The sequence below is a fragment of the Odocoileus virginianus genome, chromosome 3, assembly GCF_023699985.2.
Source record: "Odocoileus virginianus isolate 20LAN1187 ecotype Illinois chromosome 3, Ovbor_1.2, whole genome shotgun sequence".
Lineage (NCBI taxonomy): Eukaryota > Metazoa > Chordata > Mammalia > Artiodactyla > Cervidae > Odocoileus > Odocoileus virginianus.
In genome coordinates this window covers 82,955,143-82,973,389 of record NC_069676.1, presented here as the reverse complement: position 1 = coordinate 82,973,389, position 18,247 = coordinate 82,955,143, and the positions used below count along the sequence as shown (strand labels likewise).

The 18,247-nt window shown below is 37.0% G+C and overlaps 1 protein-coding gene across 16 annotated transcripts in view; it reads left to right on the top strand.

Annotated features, from left to right (window-relative positions):
• Positions 1-18,247, top strand: part of MEF2C (myocyte enhancer factor 2C) — a 173,830-nt gene that overhangs the window by 70,286 nt on the left and 85,297 nt on the right. For 13 of the 16 annotated variants that reach the window (XM_020875435.2, XM_070465800.1, XM_070465793.1 and 10 more), the window contains one exon: positions 5,802-5,997. In XM_020875435.2, the coding sequence (XP_020731094.1) occupies positions 5,944-5,997 (54 nt within the window). In that variant the 5' untranslated portion in view covers positions 5,802-5,943. The remainder of the gene's footprint in view (positions 1-5,801; positions 5,998-18,247) is intronic. The other 3 variants (XM_020875436.2, XM_020875442.2, XM_020875439.2) reach the window with 1 other exon arrangement.

Sequence of the window (18,247 nt, the reverse complement as noted above, 5' to 3'; positions counted from 1 at the left end):
TATAAATGAAAAATGTTCTTAGTAGACATTAAAAATAGTGACCAAAAAAAATACCTGAGAGATAAAAACCTTAATGAATTAATTCATTAATCAATCAGTAGTTATTAGCTCCCACTGTACGCCTGGCACTGGGGTAGAAACTGAGAATGCAAAAGTCAGGCAAGCCAGACTTGGCCCACAGATGTTGTGGAAGTCAGCAGACAGACAGAATTTCTATTATGACATGCCACAAAGGAAGGCACGGTGCTCTGAGTCCTCACAGGAGCATTTGATGTGATCAGCAATGTGGAGTGCTTTCTGGGAGGTGAAACTGGAACTGAGTCAGAGAGGAATGGAAGAAGTTAAGGAGGCACAGAGGAGAGGGAGGAACATTCCAGGCAGAAGGAATTGCATATGCAAAGGCCCTGTGGTAGGAAGGAGCATGGCGGTATGTGAGGAACTGAAAGACAGTTGACACTATTTATTATTTGTATGTGTGACATTATGTTACTATATTGAAAATGCTCAAAATTAATCATATTAACTTGGAATAAATTGAGAAAATAGTTTGGCATGATGGTACTTATCTGGTGGAGAAGAATGGGTAATTTTATTATCCTTAAGAGGATGTCTTAGCTATGTGTCTTCAGAACGAACTCAGCTTACATTCATACCTAGGGTAATATAGCATTCAATATAATACATTGTAAACTTAGCAATGGAATAACTTTCAAGACCAAGGAAATATTCCTTAACTCATAAGACATCACGCAGTTGACTAACAATAAGATTAATAATTATTATAATATCTTTGGAAGTTCCTGGATCAGGAACATCCTCTGGAGGAGGAAATGGTTACCCACTCCAGTATTCTTGCCTGAAGAATTCCATGGGCAGAGGAGCCTGCCAGGCTATAGTCCATGGAGTTGCAGAGGGTCGAACACAGCAGAATGACCAACACTTTTGAAGTTCGAATACTTCTTAAGAGAAAAAAGTGAAAGTTCTACTTGTTCCTTTTAACCAAAATATAATTAAAGGCCTCATATGTCTTTCAAATATATCATAAAGCTGAAAGTTAAATGTATCTAGATGCAGCATAATGAGCAAAGTTTTCCACTTAAAATAATAATGCATCATTTAATTGTTTGAATTAGTAATACGAGGCTTGAAGCAACTGAGCTTATGTTCATTTTTGTCCTTTGCTAAGTAACCAGCTTGTATTTATTTAACCGTATAATTTCTTATATGATGTAGCATGCTTGGTTTTCAGCCTTGAGTTTTTACATAACAGTTTATGAAGATGCTAATGTCAGTGAAAATGTGAGTCAGTGAAAAAGTTATTTGCTAATGTGATTAAAAAAAAAAAACAGAATTCTTCATTGCAAACTGACATCACATTTTTTAATGTTTTATCATTATTCATAGGCTGTTTTTATTTAAGTGATTGCACTGTGCATATTGTAGCAAAATACATGCTTTACAAAGATAAGTTTAGCAGCAGAGAATTAATTTCATCCCACATCTTTTAATGTGGCATGGCAGTCTCACTCTAAGATCAAAACATAAAACTGAAGGTTATGTTTAATTTCTAAATCAAAGTGTTGTGGGAAGATGATTGAAATCTGAAGATGACTCAGATCCACTTGATATGTGGTTTTCTTCCTACAGAAATCTTATGGTAGACTGCCATTTCCATGTTAGAAAGAATCTAATAGTGATGAGATTAAAATAAATAGTTTCACTATATACTGAGAGTTTATGTTAGTTACTTTCTTAGTCTGAATTCTTGTTAAGAACTTTGAAAATTTCGATAACTTAGGTATCTCTTTCCTCTCCCCACCACCATCCAGTATATCTTTTTTTTTTTTTTAATTATGGAGGCAAAGAAGTAATCTGTGTGTTTTCCCAACAAACACTGATTTTTTTTCACAATTTTCATGATTCTATTTTTTACCAAAAAATAAAATAATGTATCCATTTGGCTCTTCACCTGTATAGAATTCTTCATGTGCCTCCAGGGAGTGAATTAAGGTTATATGGCTGCATGAGCTGTGTTAAGATGATTTTGGTGAGGTGTGGTAAATGGTAATTGCTGTGTATCTCCTACCTCACCAAAATGAACTTATTTGTTTCCTTATTTTTATTTCTTCTAGCAGTCAGAGTACTAACCTAGAGCTGAAATGGATTCTTTTTTTCCTCAGGTGTCTTAAAAATAGGAGTCAGAAATGTTGTCCCGTGTCTGGCCTTCTCTGCTTGGCCCTTATCTGAACTTCTCAAAGGCCTCCCTGTGTGGGGTGTGCAGCCCAGCGCCCTCAGACAGTTCTGCTCAGAGAAGGAAGTGAAGAGTTTTGGTTCCCATTTTACACTTCTGGAACAGTTTAGGGAAGGAAGCACCTTTACACCTTTTATTGTTCGTGGTTGCTGACATCATATCCTTCCCTGACCAGCCTGTGCGTGTTTCCTGCCATTCTGTCAAGATTCTTCTGTGTTACTGGGAGGGATTTGTGGGAGGGAGGGAGAGAGCAAGAAAGAGGGGGGCAGGGGGGCGGAGGTGTGTGTCACTCAAGGGAACTGGTTTGTAAATGAGAGGGCCCCGGTGGGAGAAGGAGCTTTAGCATCTGTCCACAAGAAATCCTCCTCTCCCTGGGTCTCAAACCACTCTGCCTTCATCTGTCTGCTTATGCCAAACTCAAAGTGAACAGAAGCCTGCCATAATGAAGTTCCCCTTTTTTTTAGTAAGCAGCCTGATTTTATTTTTCTTATATTTAGGTTGGCAAAAAGAAAAAAAAAATGCAGAGGACTGTAGCTCTATAGAGTGTAACTATGGTAGACTGTTGTTGTTGTTTTTTTTAATTACTGATTGTTTCTCTGTAGCTCTGTCATTTTCCAAGAATTCTTTTATGTGGAAAGAAGTAGCGGCAAGGCTGCTGGAATTATTTTAAGCTTATGGTTGATTGTACATAATGAAAGTTCTCAGTGTAACTTGAATACTACTACATGTAGTTTAGCTGTTTTATCCTTTTCTTCATATACATACAAAGCAATTTTTCGATTAATGAGGTTATGTCATCTCTTTTTCAGCCTCTCTAGTCCTTCTACAAACTAATTCTTGAAACCAACTTTGCAGTATAATTTTTGTGTAAAAATCAGGTTGAAAAAATAGCTATGCTAAGAAAACAGCTACTGAGCTGTTGTTGACCTTCCTAACTCTTTGAATTTTTACTGAGAACCTTGAAACATGGTGACCCATAAACAAATAATCTTTAAGCCGAATAGTCCAAAGCACATTTTGCTTCATGAAAACAATCTCATCATCACCACATCTTCTTCTGCATATGTACTTAATCATATCAAATTTTGCATTTCAGAAATGTTCAAAAGGCAGCACCCTTCAAGACATATTCATTTTTATGGGAAGTAAGATATTTGAATGCTATTAAAATTTAACCTTGCATTCTCTTTACATTGTATATTTCACAAAATATATGTAATGTCATTTTTAATCAGTTATTTTATATATTTATACATATTGATACAAACCATTTCTTTCTGGCAAAATATGTCCCATTATGTTTTAAGAATTTTTAAAGAAAAATCCTTGCTCTGCTCTTTTTAAGAAATGTCCCTTGTTTCAAAGTTGTGAAATATTGGGTGGTGAGATGGAAGAACTCTTCTAAGTTTGATTCATCAGGAATTCTGTCCTTCCGAGGAGACTCTTCTCCAGGGATGTTTCTCTACTCGTTTGGTTATTTGTATTTTGAAATCAGGATCTGCAGAGGTTCTCATCTTCCCCGCCTCGTTCCACTCTCTAATCTGTTCACCCTGACCTTCCACCTTAAAGTGAATAAGCGCTTAGGCAGGCATAGTCCTGTAAGCCGATAGTGCCACCGGCCTCAGCTCAATGAAAGAAAGGAAATTGTCCCATATGCATTTGCTGTGGATTCATGGGTTGGCTTTTCTGTGACCGAGGAAGCCTGTTTGTCTCTTTGGGGTCTTGCACATGCATGGGAAATACCATTCTAATGTGCTGCTTGCTTCTAAGGTAAGACTATAGGAAACACAGGAAAGTTGTCCAGTTGAGTGATATTTTAGACTGACTCTAAAAATAGATAGATGGACAGTGTTTGGCAATAGTGAATATGCAGTTGTGCTTTGTGGATTTTTCATATTTTAATGTAATTTTTAATGTATCTTGTAGCTAATTTTTTCCTGTCTGTCCAAATGTGTGTTATTTATATAACTCTAAAACTTTGAACTACTTCCAACATTCAAAATTACCGCTGGAGTAATCATTTTGATGAGCCCTGTGTGGTCATGAAATTACTCAACATATATATTTATATATTCTCAGAGGCAGAACTGAGCTGTAGTTTCATAGAAGGCATTGGGAAAAAGAGAATGGTTAGTCTTAGTATTTAAGCAGCACTTAATCCACCAGAACTAATTATATCATAATAGCTTCTGCAATTAGATAATCACAGAAAACTTAAAAAAAATTTATTCAAGGTGATAAAGAATTTAGAAATTAAATTAAAGAAGTCAAAAGACAGCTAATGTGATCAGACCAAGTGTGTAACAGTTCCAATTCCTATTCCAATAACTTTGAATTGGAGCCAAATAATCTATTAAATAGCCAGGACATGGGCTTAATGTTACATAATACATGTGGGAATTTATCAGGTCGGTTGTCAGACACCAACTAAAATAAACAGGGAAACTCTGAGCAACATGTTAAGTATTTGCACTCTTTGAGGGAAGAAGGGATAAAATGATTGAAGCTGTTGCTTGCAAATTAAGAAGCCATTTGTGGAATGCCTTTTTGTTAACTTCCACATTTCACAGCAATTCACTTTCACTCAAATATTTTCAGATATAATTTAAAACAAAGAAGAATACTTTTAATACGCTGGATTCTCTGGATTTATCTTACATTATCAATGATCACTTCTCTCATTTTATTTCATGGCCTAAGATATCCAGTATATGACAAGATTCTATAATTTTGTATCTTACTACCCAAAGAGATATGATATGTCTTCTTAAAATATTTAAATTTCAGGGACTGACAGCTTATAGTCATAAATGGAATAATACTCTTAATTTTTGCACCATTTCTTTGTTTTCTGTGAATGATTATCTTTTTTGATTCTTGTATTCAAGATATAGCTTAAGGGCTTTCAAAAGGAAAAGGAGATCTCACAGCTGATAGCTGCTTGTTATGTAAGATTAAATATCCCACATTATTTTTACAGTGTTCCCATAACAGTGACTTTTTAAAAGTAAGATTAAAGGATTTAGATTTAAATTAGTTGACATTTACATATATCAAATAGCACTTTCATTATAGTCCATCCTATTTGCATAACGAGGAACGTTATCACCTTTGCTGTCAAAACATGAGATTGTTTTCCCTTCAGAAATGAATTAGCTGCCCTACTTAGCATACACAGGTACATAAAGGTTCATTAACTCCCTGATTTAGGTAATTTTTCATAACAAGGGTAAAAATAGTCACCTGATTTCATTAAAAAATACTAAGAAATTCTTTGCAAAAGATATATTTCAAGTGTTGGGCTTTAAAGCATAGTTTTCATCATTTAAATGACTTGTTAAATTACTTACAAGAGTCTTTTAATTATAAAAACAAACCATTTCTACTTGATATGCTCCTGCATGCGATATATCGTGTACTTTTAATAAATACTTATTTTCTGTTCATTTGATTTGTTTAGTTCCACAGAATTAAAAAAAAAATGGAAAGTGATAGTTCTTATGAAAGTGGCTTGCTGTTAAAGTAGTGCTTAATTTTATTTTTTGTTCAGCAGGAACGAATGCAGGAATTTGGGAACTGAGCAGTGCAAGTGCTGAAGAAGGAGATTTGTTTGGAGGAAACAGGAAAGAGAAAGAAAAGGAAGGAAAAAATACATAATTTCAGGGACGAGAGAGAGAAGAAAAACGGGGACTATGGGGAGAAAAAAGATTCAGATTACGAGGATTATGGATGAACGTAACAGACAGGTGAGTGGGGTAAACTTTTTTGGTATTATTATTTACATGGACTGTTTATTACATTTCCCCCCCCAGATATGTTAAGGGTATTGAAAGCATTTTGAGCTTATCCATTAAGAAAAGATTTAGTAAGTTAAATGTGATCCAAGTGCTAATATTCTCTTATATGTACAGGGTTAATTTCATCCTGTGGGTAAAACATATACTTTACACATTCATGATTATTCACCTTTTACTTCAACATTAATTTTAAATGGGAACTGCATTCGTGTAACATAAATAGCTTAATAATTGAGTTAATAAGCATAATATTGCTCTACTGCATGCATCACCAAATAAAGATATTCTTAGGTTTGTGGGAATGAGGCTTTTTGTGGTCCTTCACCTAAAGGTTTATAATATGGGCTAAATATCCTGTATAAAAATAGTTTTCATTCTGTTCACAGTGAAAGAGACTTTGAAATATGTTCAAAATATTTAACATTGTGCTAACAACAACAAAGAAGATATCCCCACAAAACATTAGCACCTTCAAACATACAGGCAAGAACCATCAGTTCATTACCATTTCCTTTAAACCCTTGAGTTTTATAAACCTAGAGGTACCTGATGTTACAATTTGCTTTTAGAACTCCTGTGATACCTTTATGATAGTTAATCTATTCTAAAGACTTTATGCATCCAAGTGCTCTATTCAGCAAAGACTTGTATATTATGAATATTTGTGATTTGACTATTTTTCTTCACACTTGGGGAGAGCAGATTTAGTTAGGTGAAGTAAGGCGAACTGTGTGGCCAAGATGGAGCTGCATTTAAAAAGCTTTTACTAAAGTGACCCTTATTTTCCATTGGTTTCCCATGGATCTCCTAATCGCTTCCCCATGATTTATCATCCCTTGAAGCTCAAACCATCTTTCCTTTGTTAAAAAGAGCATATAAGTTCCAGTGTCTAACTGCATCTTTGAGTTTCATTTCTTTTCTGTGAGACCTTGTGAATTAGTATCAGGGTATATGTCAGTTGCTCAGTCATGTCCGACTCTTTGCAACCCCATTGACTATAGCCCACCAGGCTCCTCTGTCCATGGAATTCAGGCAAGAACACTGGAGTGGGTAGCCATTCCCTTCTCCAGGGGATCTTCCTGACCCAGGAATAGAACCTGGGTCTCCTGCATTGCAGGCAGATTCTTTACTGTTTGTGCCACCAGGGAAGCCCCCTGTGAATACAGAAATATTAATAAATTTGTTGTTTTTCTTCAAAAAAAGAATAGTTGGATGGTTTGTTAATGTTAAATTAACATTAGGATGGATGCAACCATTAACCGATACCAGGTTCTGAGAGACAGTACTACCAGATTACAACCGTTGCAATGGATAATGGAACCTACAGAACAGACGTTCCTTGACCCTGGTGGAGGAGAGTGTCTTGCTTGTTGCCCATTGAAAGCTAAGAGGACAGCCTTGGGGAAGCCCCGCCAGACAAATTTCCCCCATATAAAAATGTTCTTTCACCCCTACTGTGCCTTTCTGTCTTCTTGGACCTTCAAGTGAGACTAGAACTTATTTGTGCTTTTAAAACTTTTTATTGCTACATGTGTAAATTATAATGAATGCAAGTTGTTATTTATGCCATCAAAGCCAGCATGCCATTAAGTGATAAAGAAACTTGAGATTTTCAGGTTTATACTCCTTTAAATTACTGTGTTTAAGGTACATATGACTTGGAACTATTTTTTGGCGAAAATTGAGCTAAAGGATGAATAATGCTGAGATTTATGATAGATTCCTTCAGTGTTTTCCCAAACATTGTTTATTGCTTTGGGTCAAGCCAAAAAGCAATAATTCTGTCAATATAAAAAAAAAAAACCCACAGTATTTTTAATTGATTTATAGCTTGAAATTGAAATTAAGACTGAAATATTGAACATCATATACCACTAACTATTTAGACCTTACTGTTTGGGCTAGCACCTATTTGGGGTGCAGTCAAAAATATATATGAATTAGCATCTACACTTTATTAATAATACCAGGTAATATGGGGGTTCATGAAATTTATTGTATCTTCTTTTTGCTTACAAAGACAAAAAGTTTTTGCAGGTTGAAGTCATGAGCTTTCATTATGGTTTATAAAGAAATATGAAGCTCATATAAGGATGCAAGAATGTTAACACTAACTTTTGAGCTACAAGTGAACGTTTCTTCATAATTTAAATATAGCTGCATCTACAATTGCTGTCACTCTCACCAATGTTAAAAGTCGTAATAACTTTTAAGAGAATAAAATTTATTTAAATTCAGTTTAGTTGGTCTTATCTTTTTTAGTCCTGAAGACGAATTCCTTGGTTTTATCCTATAGAATGTAGGATCTGGGTAGTCTTTACTTAGGACTCCTCTGATGGCTCAGAGGGTGGGGAATCTGTCTGCAATGCAAGGAGACATGGGTTTGATCCCTGGGTTGGGAAGATCCCCTGGAGAAGGAAATGGCAACCCACTCCAGTCTTCTTGCCTGGAAAATTCCATGGTCAAGGAGCCTGGTAGACTGCAGCCCATGGGATGGCAAAGAGTCAGACATGACTAAGCCCAGTAGCACATACATACACAGTCTTTTCTTCAGTTCTTGGGTTCAGTTGGCCCTGTGATTCAGTACTCTTAAATAGAATTAGTAAAATTGATAACTTCCATGTTTTAATATATATTCCAGTGATTATTGTAAGTGGCTATTGACAATCTTAAACAGCCATCTTACTTAAAAACAGTCATCTGCGTGCCTCTCATCTACTGCAAGAGTGATCATAAAAGCCATTTGGGAAAGAGCCTAGAAGATGTAGGTCACTTCTAATCATCAGCACCAGCAGATCTGCAACAGCGTGTCATCCAAAGTGAGGAGACACCCCTAACCTAGGCTCCCTTTAAAGTGTGTGTTCAGATGTTGAAAAGAAAAGCATTCACCGCTCTGCCCTTCTGGAAGCTTCCCCCCACTGTAGACTCCTTAATAGAACCTCAAAGAATAGCTCACTGTCATCTTTTCTCAAAAGCAGTAAACGCCTGCCCTGCCATTGCAGGTGTTTATTTGGCCATACAGAACAGGGTGTGTTTTTACAGAATAAGAAATACTGGCTTAAAGTGTGAAATGAAATATTACAGAGCTGATGTGATAAGTTGTATATCATTAAGAAATAAAACTGTGGGAAAACAGAGCGGCCGACTGTTTAAATTGAATTTTGCCCTTACTTTATTTTTCATTATGGCAGTGGGCAACAGCTAAAATTCAGGAACTCTGATTATATACATAAAATAGTTTAGGGGAGGGAAAAAGTAACAGCTTGTTTTTTAAAAAATTTTCCAGAGTCTCCAAGTTTATGAAAAGCACTTATTTCTCAATCTCTAACCTAAACAAGGTGATTTCTTAAGCTACTATATAAAAACAAAATCATGAATTGTCAATTTGTCTCCGAGAAGTTTTCAAATAATTTGAAAGTAGCTATGTGTACCAAGAACTACATATTTATTATTCCATTTAATCCTCATTAATTCCATTTATAGCTGAATAACTCATTTATTTATTAAGTCAGCAAATATCATTTGTTTGCAACCTGCCTAACATGAAGTGCTCAGCAATAAGCCAATTGAATCTTATTCAGCTTATTGTCTGCTGTAGAAGTCAGCAGCCTGGTTCTGTAAAGGGCCAGATAGCAAATATTTTTGACCTTGTGAACCGTACAGTCTCTGTCTCAGGTGCTCAGTTCTACCCTTGGAGTAAAAGTGACAAAAGACAACACGTACACGAATTTTAACGTGTCTGTGTTTGAATAAAACTTTACTGGCAAAAGCGGGAAGGCAGGCAGGATTGGCCTGTAGGCCTAGTCGGATGAACCAGACGTGAGATATGCAAATATATAACAAAAATTTGGTTCACATGTGTTATGAATGAAACTCCCCACATGCTATGAAAGAATAACAGGAGGTGCTTTATTTAGATTGGGGGTGGGAGAAAGGCTTCCCTGAGGAAACGCTGAAAGATGGGAGCAAAGAGATGTTTCAGAGTTCAGCAGAAGACAGCATTCCAGAGGGAACAGTGTTTGCAAAGCTCCTTGAGAAAGGGAAGAGCTGGCTGAGGAGTGGAAGAAGGAATGCCCCAAGGAACTCACTTGAGCCTCCTGTGTGTGACTTCAGAGAGACGAGAGAAAAGGTTTAGATGCTAGGCAGGGCCCAGATCATGCAGAGCTTTGAAGTCAGAGAGTTAACGCTAGGAGGTGGCCAAGATTTGAGCCCAAATCTTTCAGATTCAAAAACAAAGTAAGCTGTTTTTCAGTTGAGTCATGCTGCGTTCTGTATTAAGATAATGGCTTAAAGCATAGTTTTATGTCATTACTTTCCCCCATTACATACATCATCCCGTGTCCAGCATATCACGGTGAAGAGCATAGTTTTTAAAGACACACAAACCTTGTTCTGGCCTGAGTTCTGCCTGCTACTAGCTGTGTGACCCTCCAGCAAGTAACTTGACCCCTCTGAGCCTTGCTTCCCCCATCAGTAGAGGGGAAGATTGAAAAACAGTACCTGCTTCATTGGGTCATTGAGATAATTAAATGGAGGATAAACGTAAAGCACCTAGCATGCGATGAGTGCCCGAGAAATTGACCTATTACAGTTATTGACCTTAACAGTTATTCCTGTTAAGACTCGAGCTCTTTGAGCCATTAGTTATTATAGTTGACGTGATTTCTGTCAAAACAACACCTGTGCTGTGTCGCACCCTGAAGAATGGTACCTGAACCTTCCTTTCAAGTGGGTGTTACCCGCTCGAAAGGGTATCAGGGAGATGCAAGGAAAAGTGGAGCCGAGTAGAGCATGTGTGCCTGCTCAGTCATGCACGACTCTGACCCCACGGACTGTAGCCCACCAAGCTCCTCTGTCCATGGGCTTTTCCGGGCGTGACCACTAGCCGGGGTTGGTCCTATGCAACCCAGGGATCAGACCCGAGGCTCTTGCTTCTCCCGCACGGACAGGCGGATTCTTTCATCACTCAAAGAAGGGGAGCCCGAAACAGTAGAGCTGGGGCACAAAGGAGCCTGTGGAAGCTAACAAGGGGCAAGAGAATCATTTTCAAGCGAGAGCCAGGATGGCAGAGGATGGCTAGTGAACAGGAAGAAAAATCACAGAACATTTGCAGGGCAGGGATCTTGCCAAGGATGGGGGGAAGTAATTTCCCAATTTCTTATGCTTGTGGGACTTACTTTCAAATGTATGTTCCTGACCAAATTATTCTGAACTACTTGCCACCATTTTTATCATTTCTAGCTTGCAGCTTATTGTCACACTACAATTTCAAGTCTCTCCACCTGCATTTTTTGTTCTTACCTGTGAGTTACCTTCATCAATTAGGCAATAATCTTAGCCTCCTTCATATGGCACCAGTTGTTATGTGCTTCTGAAACAGCCAGATTTTTAAATGAGTTTTGTCCTCATATGACTCTTTCTGCAAACAGAATATACTTAGAAATCTGTTATATCTGTTACATCAAGAAAAAAGATATATGAAAATCAGGCATGCTTAACCTAAACCTGTTTACTTAATGTGTTTGTATTTTAAAATTTCAGCTTTTCCACTTTGAGAGGATAGGAGAGACACACCCAAATTTATTTGTGTGACTTGTTCTAAAAAAGATATTTACATATTTGAGTAACTACCAGAGAGAAATATTTGCCAAAGAACCCAGTTACGACCTAATATAGTAAGTTAAAGCATAAAGGTTATTAAATGGCTTAAATTCTTTTCTTCCATCAGACCTGGCAGACTAACAGTTTTTGCCAGCAAACAAAATTTCATGTAATTATCAGTGCAGTATCTGGAGCACAAATTAAAGACAATTAGCAACATTCTTCTGCTAATAGAATAGGAGAATCCCCTTATGACTAAAGGGGATTAGTCATAGCTGTTACATTTTGTAACTTTTTCCCTTTTCTTATGTCCCTATCTCCAGTTTCCTTACATGACTTATGGTGATTTTAAGTGGGCTCAGGAAAAAAAAAAAAAAAACTAGAGAAATATGTTCAGTGTAGATGCAGTCTCTGACAGTTTCTGTGTACTGAGGTTTTTAAACTAAACCTGATATTTTCTGACTAAACTGAAAAAAAAAAGAGTTGCATTGATTTTCTCAAATGACTCTTTTTTAAAAAATGAAGTTTTACTCCTTAATTTTCCTAGTTTTTCTCTATTTTAGGTTCTTAGAATTTTAACTAAAATTTTCAATGGAATTTTTACTATAATGTTCCTTCAAGGTAATATCCAAAATATCAGGGAATAAAAGGGCTAATTACAGTTCTAAACTTGAGAGTTGCAGCCTACTAACCTAGTATAAAATTTACTGAAGTTGATTGAGATTGATTCAATCTTTAAATGTGAGGAATTGGATAACATAGAAATATAAATAAATTGCTTCAAGAAAATATTTTTTTGATAAATTCTAAGCCAAGAGTTAGAAGAGAGTCATCCAAGCACACTTTTCTTCTGTCATCTTCACAAACAGAACTTCCAGACCTATCAGTTGCTTGTATGCATGTCAAGCAAATACAAATTATTTGAGAGGAAACTATGCTTTAAATACAATAGAAGCATTATCCATGTTAGACAGTGAATATCTGGAACCTTTTTTTTCAAATTAAGTGATTAAAAAGTTCAATCAGTGCCAAAGTGTTGGGTTTTTTAAAATCTCTAAATCCAGAATAAACCTGGAAATATCTCATGATGGTGATGATGATACCACTTTTCCCTCAGTACCATTTATCAGCTCACTGCTAAATTCATATTAAATTTTTCATTAAACTGATTTTATAAAATGAATCAATAAATAAAAGTAGGATATATCATGGCAATGCATTAGTGCACCTCAGAATTCGATTGCAGGGTATTTTGACGCAGCCTGTGCATGCCTGCTCAGAGGTTTCCTATGCATATAAATGAAATCACTCTTTTGTTACTCAGAAAATCACCAAGAGGAAAAGTTTTTATTAAAGAGTTGAAATTAACTGGTGAGAGACTGGAAAAGAAAACCAGAAGGGCAAAGTGACAAACTACTTCTGCAAGATTCCAAATCAAAGAAGGTGTAACCAAAGAGCTCAGATGTATGTTTAGCAGCTGTGACATCAAGCCATTCCTTTCTGTTCTATTCCTGTCAGTTTGAAAACAATTCACAAATGATCACCCAGCTCTATAGACGAATCACAGAGATAGTACACAGCACATTTTCTGTACATTCCATGTGGTGTGGGACACTTTACACTTTTATAGCTAGATCTGTTTCTTTATTGCCAAAAAGGTATTATCTGAACTGCCATGTAACTATTCATTAGTTTTTACTTTAGTGAGAAGTCCAAGAAAGCCCAAAATGTTCATAAGGAAAAGGGTAACTGTCTACTCTTGAATTCTGTCTCTGGATTTAAGAACTAAGCTCTGAACTTGAAGGCTTCGAGACTTTCGTTGTTTCAGTTCTAATTTGTGTATCTCATACAATTTCCATTTAAAACTGTAATTTAGAAAAATTTCAGTGCTCGTATTTCTCGTGTCTCCCTCCCTCTGGGTAGCAAGTGGGCACCGAATGGCCCCTTCCACCTCTGAGTGCATGCACGCCTCGTTCTGCGAGCTGCAAATGCCCTGTGCTCGGCAAATGCACAAACTTTCTATGACATTGTATTACTGAGAAACCAGCGCTAAAAATATTAACCTTATAAACAGACCGTATATACGTCAGAAACCAAGAAGTCTCTTCCAAACTGTAGATTAAAGAACATGTTGCTAATTGTTTCAAAAGCCTTGTACTTTGCAGTCTAGACTTCCTTTAAGATTGTAATTTATTCATTTAAAATGAGCTCCTTCGAAAATTATTATAGTAAAAGTATTTTTAAAGCTTACATCCCAGATAGTCTTATTGAAGACAGGTGGAACCCCCGCCCCCACCGAGAATAATGACTTTGTTTGGAGAGGGGTGAAAAAAATAACAACATAGTTAAAGTAAATGAAATTCCATGATATGGAATGTGTATTTGTGTTTCTTTTGAAATATGTTGGACCACTAATAGAAATAAGAGAACCGCTCTAAATGTTTGGATATTTGACTTTTAATTTTAAGTTGGAACAGCTTAGCTTAAGAAATCACTAACATTTAAATAACATTTCAACAAATGTAACTGTTTGGAAACTACAACGGAGACAGCCTCCTGCCTTCTGTCTTGCAAGGATTGATTTGGAAGGCCCTGAGGGAGAAAATATTGAAGTTGGGAGGTAAAACTGAAGCCATTGTGGAAAGGAAGAAGTTACACTCTTCCTGTTATGACAGGAAACATAGACAAATGTGCTTCCTGAGCATTTGCTCAGCAGGGAATGAAGTAGTCTTTGACCTTTACCTTAGGTACATTCTGGCTTTGTTAAACTAGTAAACATGTTTTTGACCCCAAAATATTAATCTGGTTTATTTGATTCTTTTCAGACTCAAATGATATATTTCATGTATACAAGATAAAGAGAAATAAGTATTTGTCTCATGACTGCATCTGCAGATTGAATTTAGAATGTAGATCAGCCTCTTAAGAAACCAAGCAGACCTCAACAGCATGTATTAAAAAACGTAAAGCATATTGCATTATATCTAGTCTCCTCTTTTTAAAATCTAAAACATTCTTAAGCTTGAAAGTGGACCACAATGAAATCTTTTAAATCCTAAATGTAATCATTATAGCTTATCATCTTCCTTGTCCTCGTGTTTATAAATATATCAGAAATCAGTCATGACAAGTTTTAAAACTCAGACTCTGAATTTGCTAATAGATACTCAAGTTTAACCCTTGCTTTTATTACATTTCCTCAAAATAGCGTGCAAGGCACAAGATTTAAAGGCCCATTCTGAGGGCTGGGGTGTTGACTTAGGGCGAGGGGGTCGGTAGAGTTCTAAATTCCATACGCTGAGCCCCCCTATTTTAATCCTTTTATGACGTTCAGAATTTTAGGAAGGATTGCCTGCAACCCTTTGGAAATCCTACTGCATTGCAGCGAAACGGGGCTCAATTTGCTGGAGGCTAACGAGGACAATAGTCCTCTTTGCAGCAGAACACACTGCTGTCTCATCCTCGCAAGTCCTGCTGGAGGGTTACAAGCACATGGTAGCACTCTGGTTAAAAGAGTCCCTCTCTGCTCTTTAAAGAGCCTTTCATTTATGGTGGCAGGCCCCGTCATTGTATAAAGGAGCGCTTGTCTGCAACACAAGTCTGCAGTGGCCCTACTTCCTCCCACCGAAAGCAATCATCAGGCCTAAAGCTCGCAAGCCTTTCTAATGACAGACTGAATTAAACAAAATAAAATTGAAGAGGAAGACTTTAGAACAGTCGCACCATTACTTACTGTCAGGATCAAGCCGGGGGAAGAAAAAGAGCATTTAAGAGGGCATTTCCCTTTTTTTTTTCAATTAAAGATTGTCGTGGCAGACTCTTGACTCCATCGCTAACCCTTTAAACACAGAGGAAGACCTAGATGCTCTCTGGATTAGAGAGCGCATTGTATCCGCCAACTGCCCATCTCATTCCTCATTAGTCACTCCATTTCCTTAACTGGGAGGAAGCGGAGAGATTCTCTAGGCTGTGGGTGAGGAGGGGTGGATCTAACATATTTTCGTAAGATGACAGTTGTATGCATCGTGACTCTCTTTGAAGAAAAAAAACAAAACCTCAAAAGTCTGAAAATAGAAGTAGCTAGGTTTATTAGTCCCAAACTATGAAACTACTGTTACTTTATGAGTTGAAATGAGTAAAAAGTTCTCCACTCATTGAGCAGTTCAATTAAGATCAGGACGAAAAATTCTGATTGGTGGGAGGAAACACTGGAGATCCATATATAAAGTCACCCTTGCTCTCCTTGCTAATACATCTGAAGTCATTTAGAGTTAGGTCTCCATGATTCTCATAAACGTGAATAGCTGCTGTTTCCAAAGGTCTTTTTCCTTTCATTTATCCTTGCCTATAAGGTGCAAGGACTCCCACCGTTAAAATGTGGCAGGAAAGTTCTCCTGAGGTGACTTTATGAATGGAGCCAGAATTGGGAGGGTGAACAGAGGCCTGCATGTGGCGTGGAGACTCATTATTAAATGCCCTTTCTGTTAGCCAGTCGTCTGTCTAATTTCCCTGCCCTGTAGGAAATGACACAGGACTTGTCCTCTGTTTTAGAACTTGTTATTTACATTGACTGTGAGTAAATCAGAGACCCACCTCTTTTATTCCGGCTGTAAACAGGCTTGTATTTGCTACCGACCAAAATGCTTCTCATTTTGTGAAATTTAAATAAACATCCATAAATATAGAACGAGTGTGTGCCCGCTAGCGCATGCATGTGGTTCTCACTGGCTTTAGCAATCCTGTCTGGAGGTCTGAGGACAGAGGCGACTGTGGAGTCCACACAAAAGGAGCTTTGGTTTATTGTCAGAACCTAGAAACCAACTTCTCAGTGTTCGTATTTTAGTTTGTTTTTTTACTTTAGCCTAGAAAGCTATCCTTATACTAATTAACAAGTTGTGCCACTCCTTTGCGTCTTCTGCTCCTCAGAATTGCTGCCATTTCTTGGGGTGCTTGCACAATGCTTGATGAGTGGCTGTCAAGGTCCATGTTCTGCTGACTTTCAGCCCCTAAAATGCAGTTATCTAAAAGAGGGAAGGAACACCGACTAATGGGAAGAAAGATGGATGTTGTGTGAAGAGGGCTCTATTTCTGGTTCATCAAGGACTAGTTCTGTGACCCTGGAATAAGGCAATTCATGCCTTTGTTTGCAGTGTCATCTGAGAAATGGGGATGATAAGCTGTGCCAAATAATAACTTCAAAGAGATGCTGTCAGATGTAGCAAGATAGCTTATAAAGTCTTTGAACTTCTTAGAAAAAAAGTCACCAAAGTCAACACTCTTATCTAAAAACAATTATAAAAAATATATGCTCCAATTTCACCAACAAGCCCCCACACAAGATCTGACCCAGTCCAGTTTTTCTCCTATTCATTTTTACCAAATGTATGTTTAAAAACATACTTACAGTAAACTGTAAGTTAATGTGACAAAAAGAAAGAAAAATAACTATGTGAAATTTTCTCCCTTAGTGGCAAATTTCCTATTAACATAGTTTGAGTTTGCATAGAGATTCATTTTGAATTACAAAAAAAAAAATGAATAATTATTCCATCCATCTATCCATTTATTCATTCAGCAAATATTGAGCCAAGCATTGTTCTGGGACTTCAGTTTACAAGAGCAAACGGGAGATGTTCCAGCCTTCAAGTGAAGCTTGAGGTTTAGTTGAGAGAGAAACTTAAACATGATAATGGTGAAACAAGCTAGCAGATCTTAGGAGAGCAGTCTTTTGCAGTATATATAATAAGTGATTGAGCCTCACATTTCAGAAAAAAAATACTACCTACCTTGTACCATGTTTCACAGTCAACAAGTCACTGACACTTGTGTGTTCCTTAGTTTAACTCTCATCATAACTCTGTAGGATGCCTGTTATTACCTTCATTTTACAGATGAGGATACCGGGGGACTGATAAGTTAAACAATTTACCCAAGGCTAAGGGCACACAGATCATACATGGCAGAGCTTAGACTTGATTTTCAGTTCCCATGTTTTTGCTTCCACAGCACAGAGCCTCAGTAACAATGTATAGATACTGCTTCTTTCAAAATATTTTAACAATGTGAATTTGTTATTTTATCAATCTGGACAGTTGTTTTTCTGTGCTATACATAATTTAATACTGTCCACTCCAGTTCTTTAGAGTCTTTTTTAATATCTCTTCTGACTGCAAAAAAAAAAAGTGATCTAGTTTTATTTCTTGGAATATGAAAATTAGAAGTGATTATGGTAATATATTGATGAGATTGAGTAACCAAAATATAAAGCATTCTACAAAATGAAATTGCAGAAATAGATTCTTGTTGGAAATCGTATTTCATTCACTCTAAACTTCCCCTTCACCCGAAGGTCTGTGCTACCCAGGCATAGAATCTGAACATCTAAAATCTGGAATAAATATTTTAAAGATCTCTAGTCCAGCTTCTTGTTTAATTCAGGAACGCCTTCTACACCTTCCTTGATACGCACCCTACTTGAACATATTCAGGAAAGAACTGCTTCTTAACTTCATGAGGCTAGGTCCGCTGTCGGACAGTCTCATCACTAGGTTTCCCTTTTATTTTGAACCACTATGATTTTCAGCAGTGCTTGCTAACT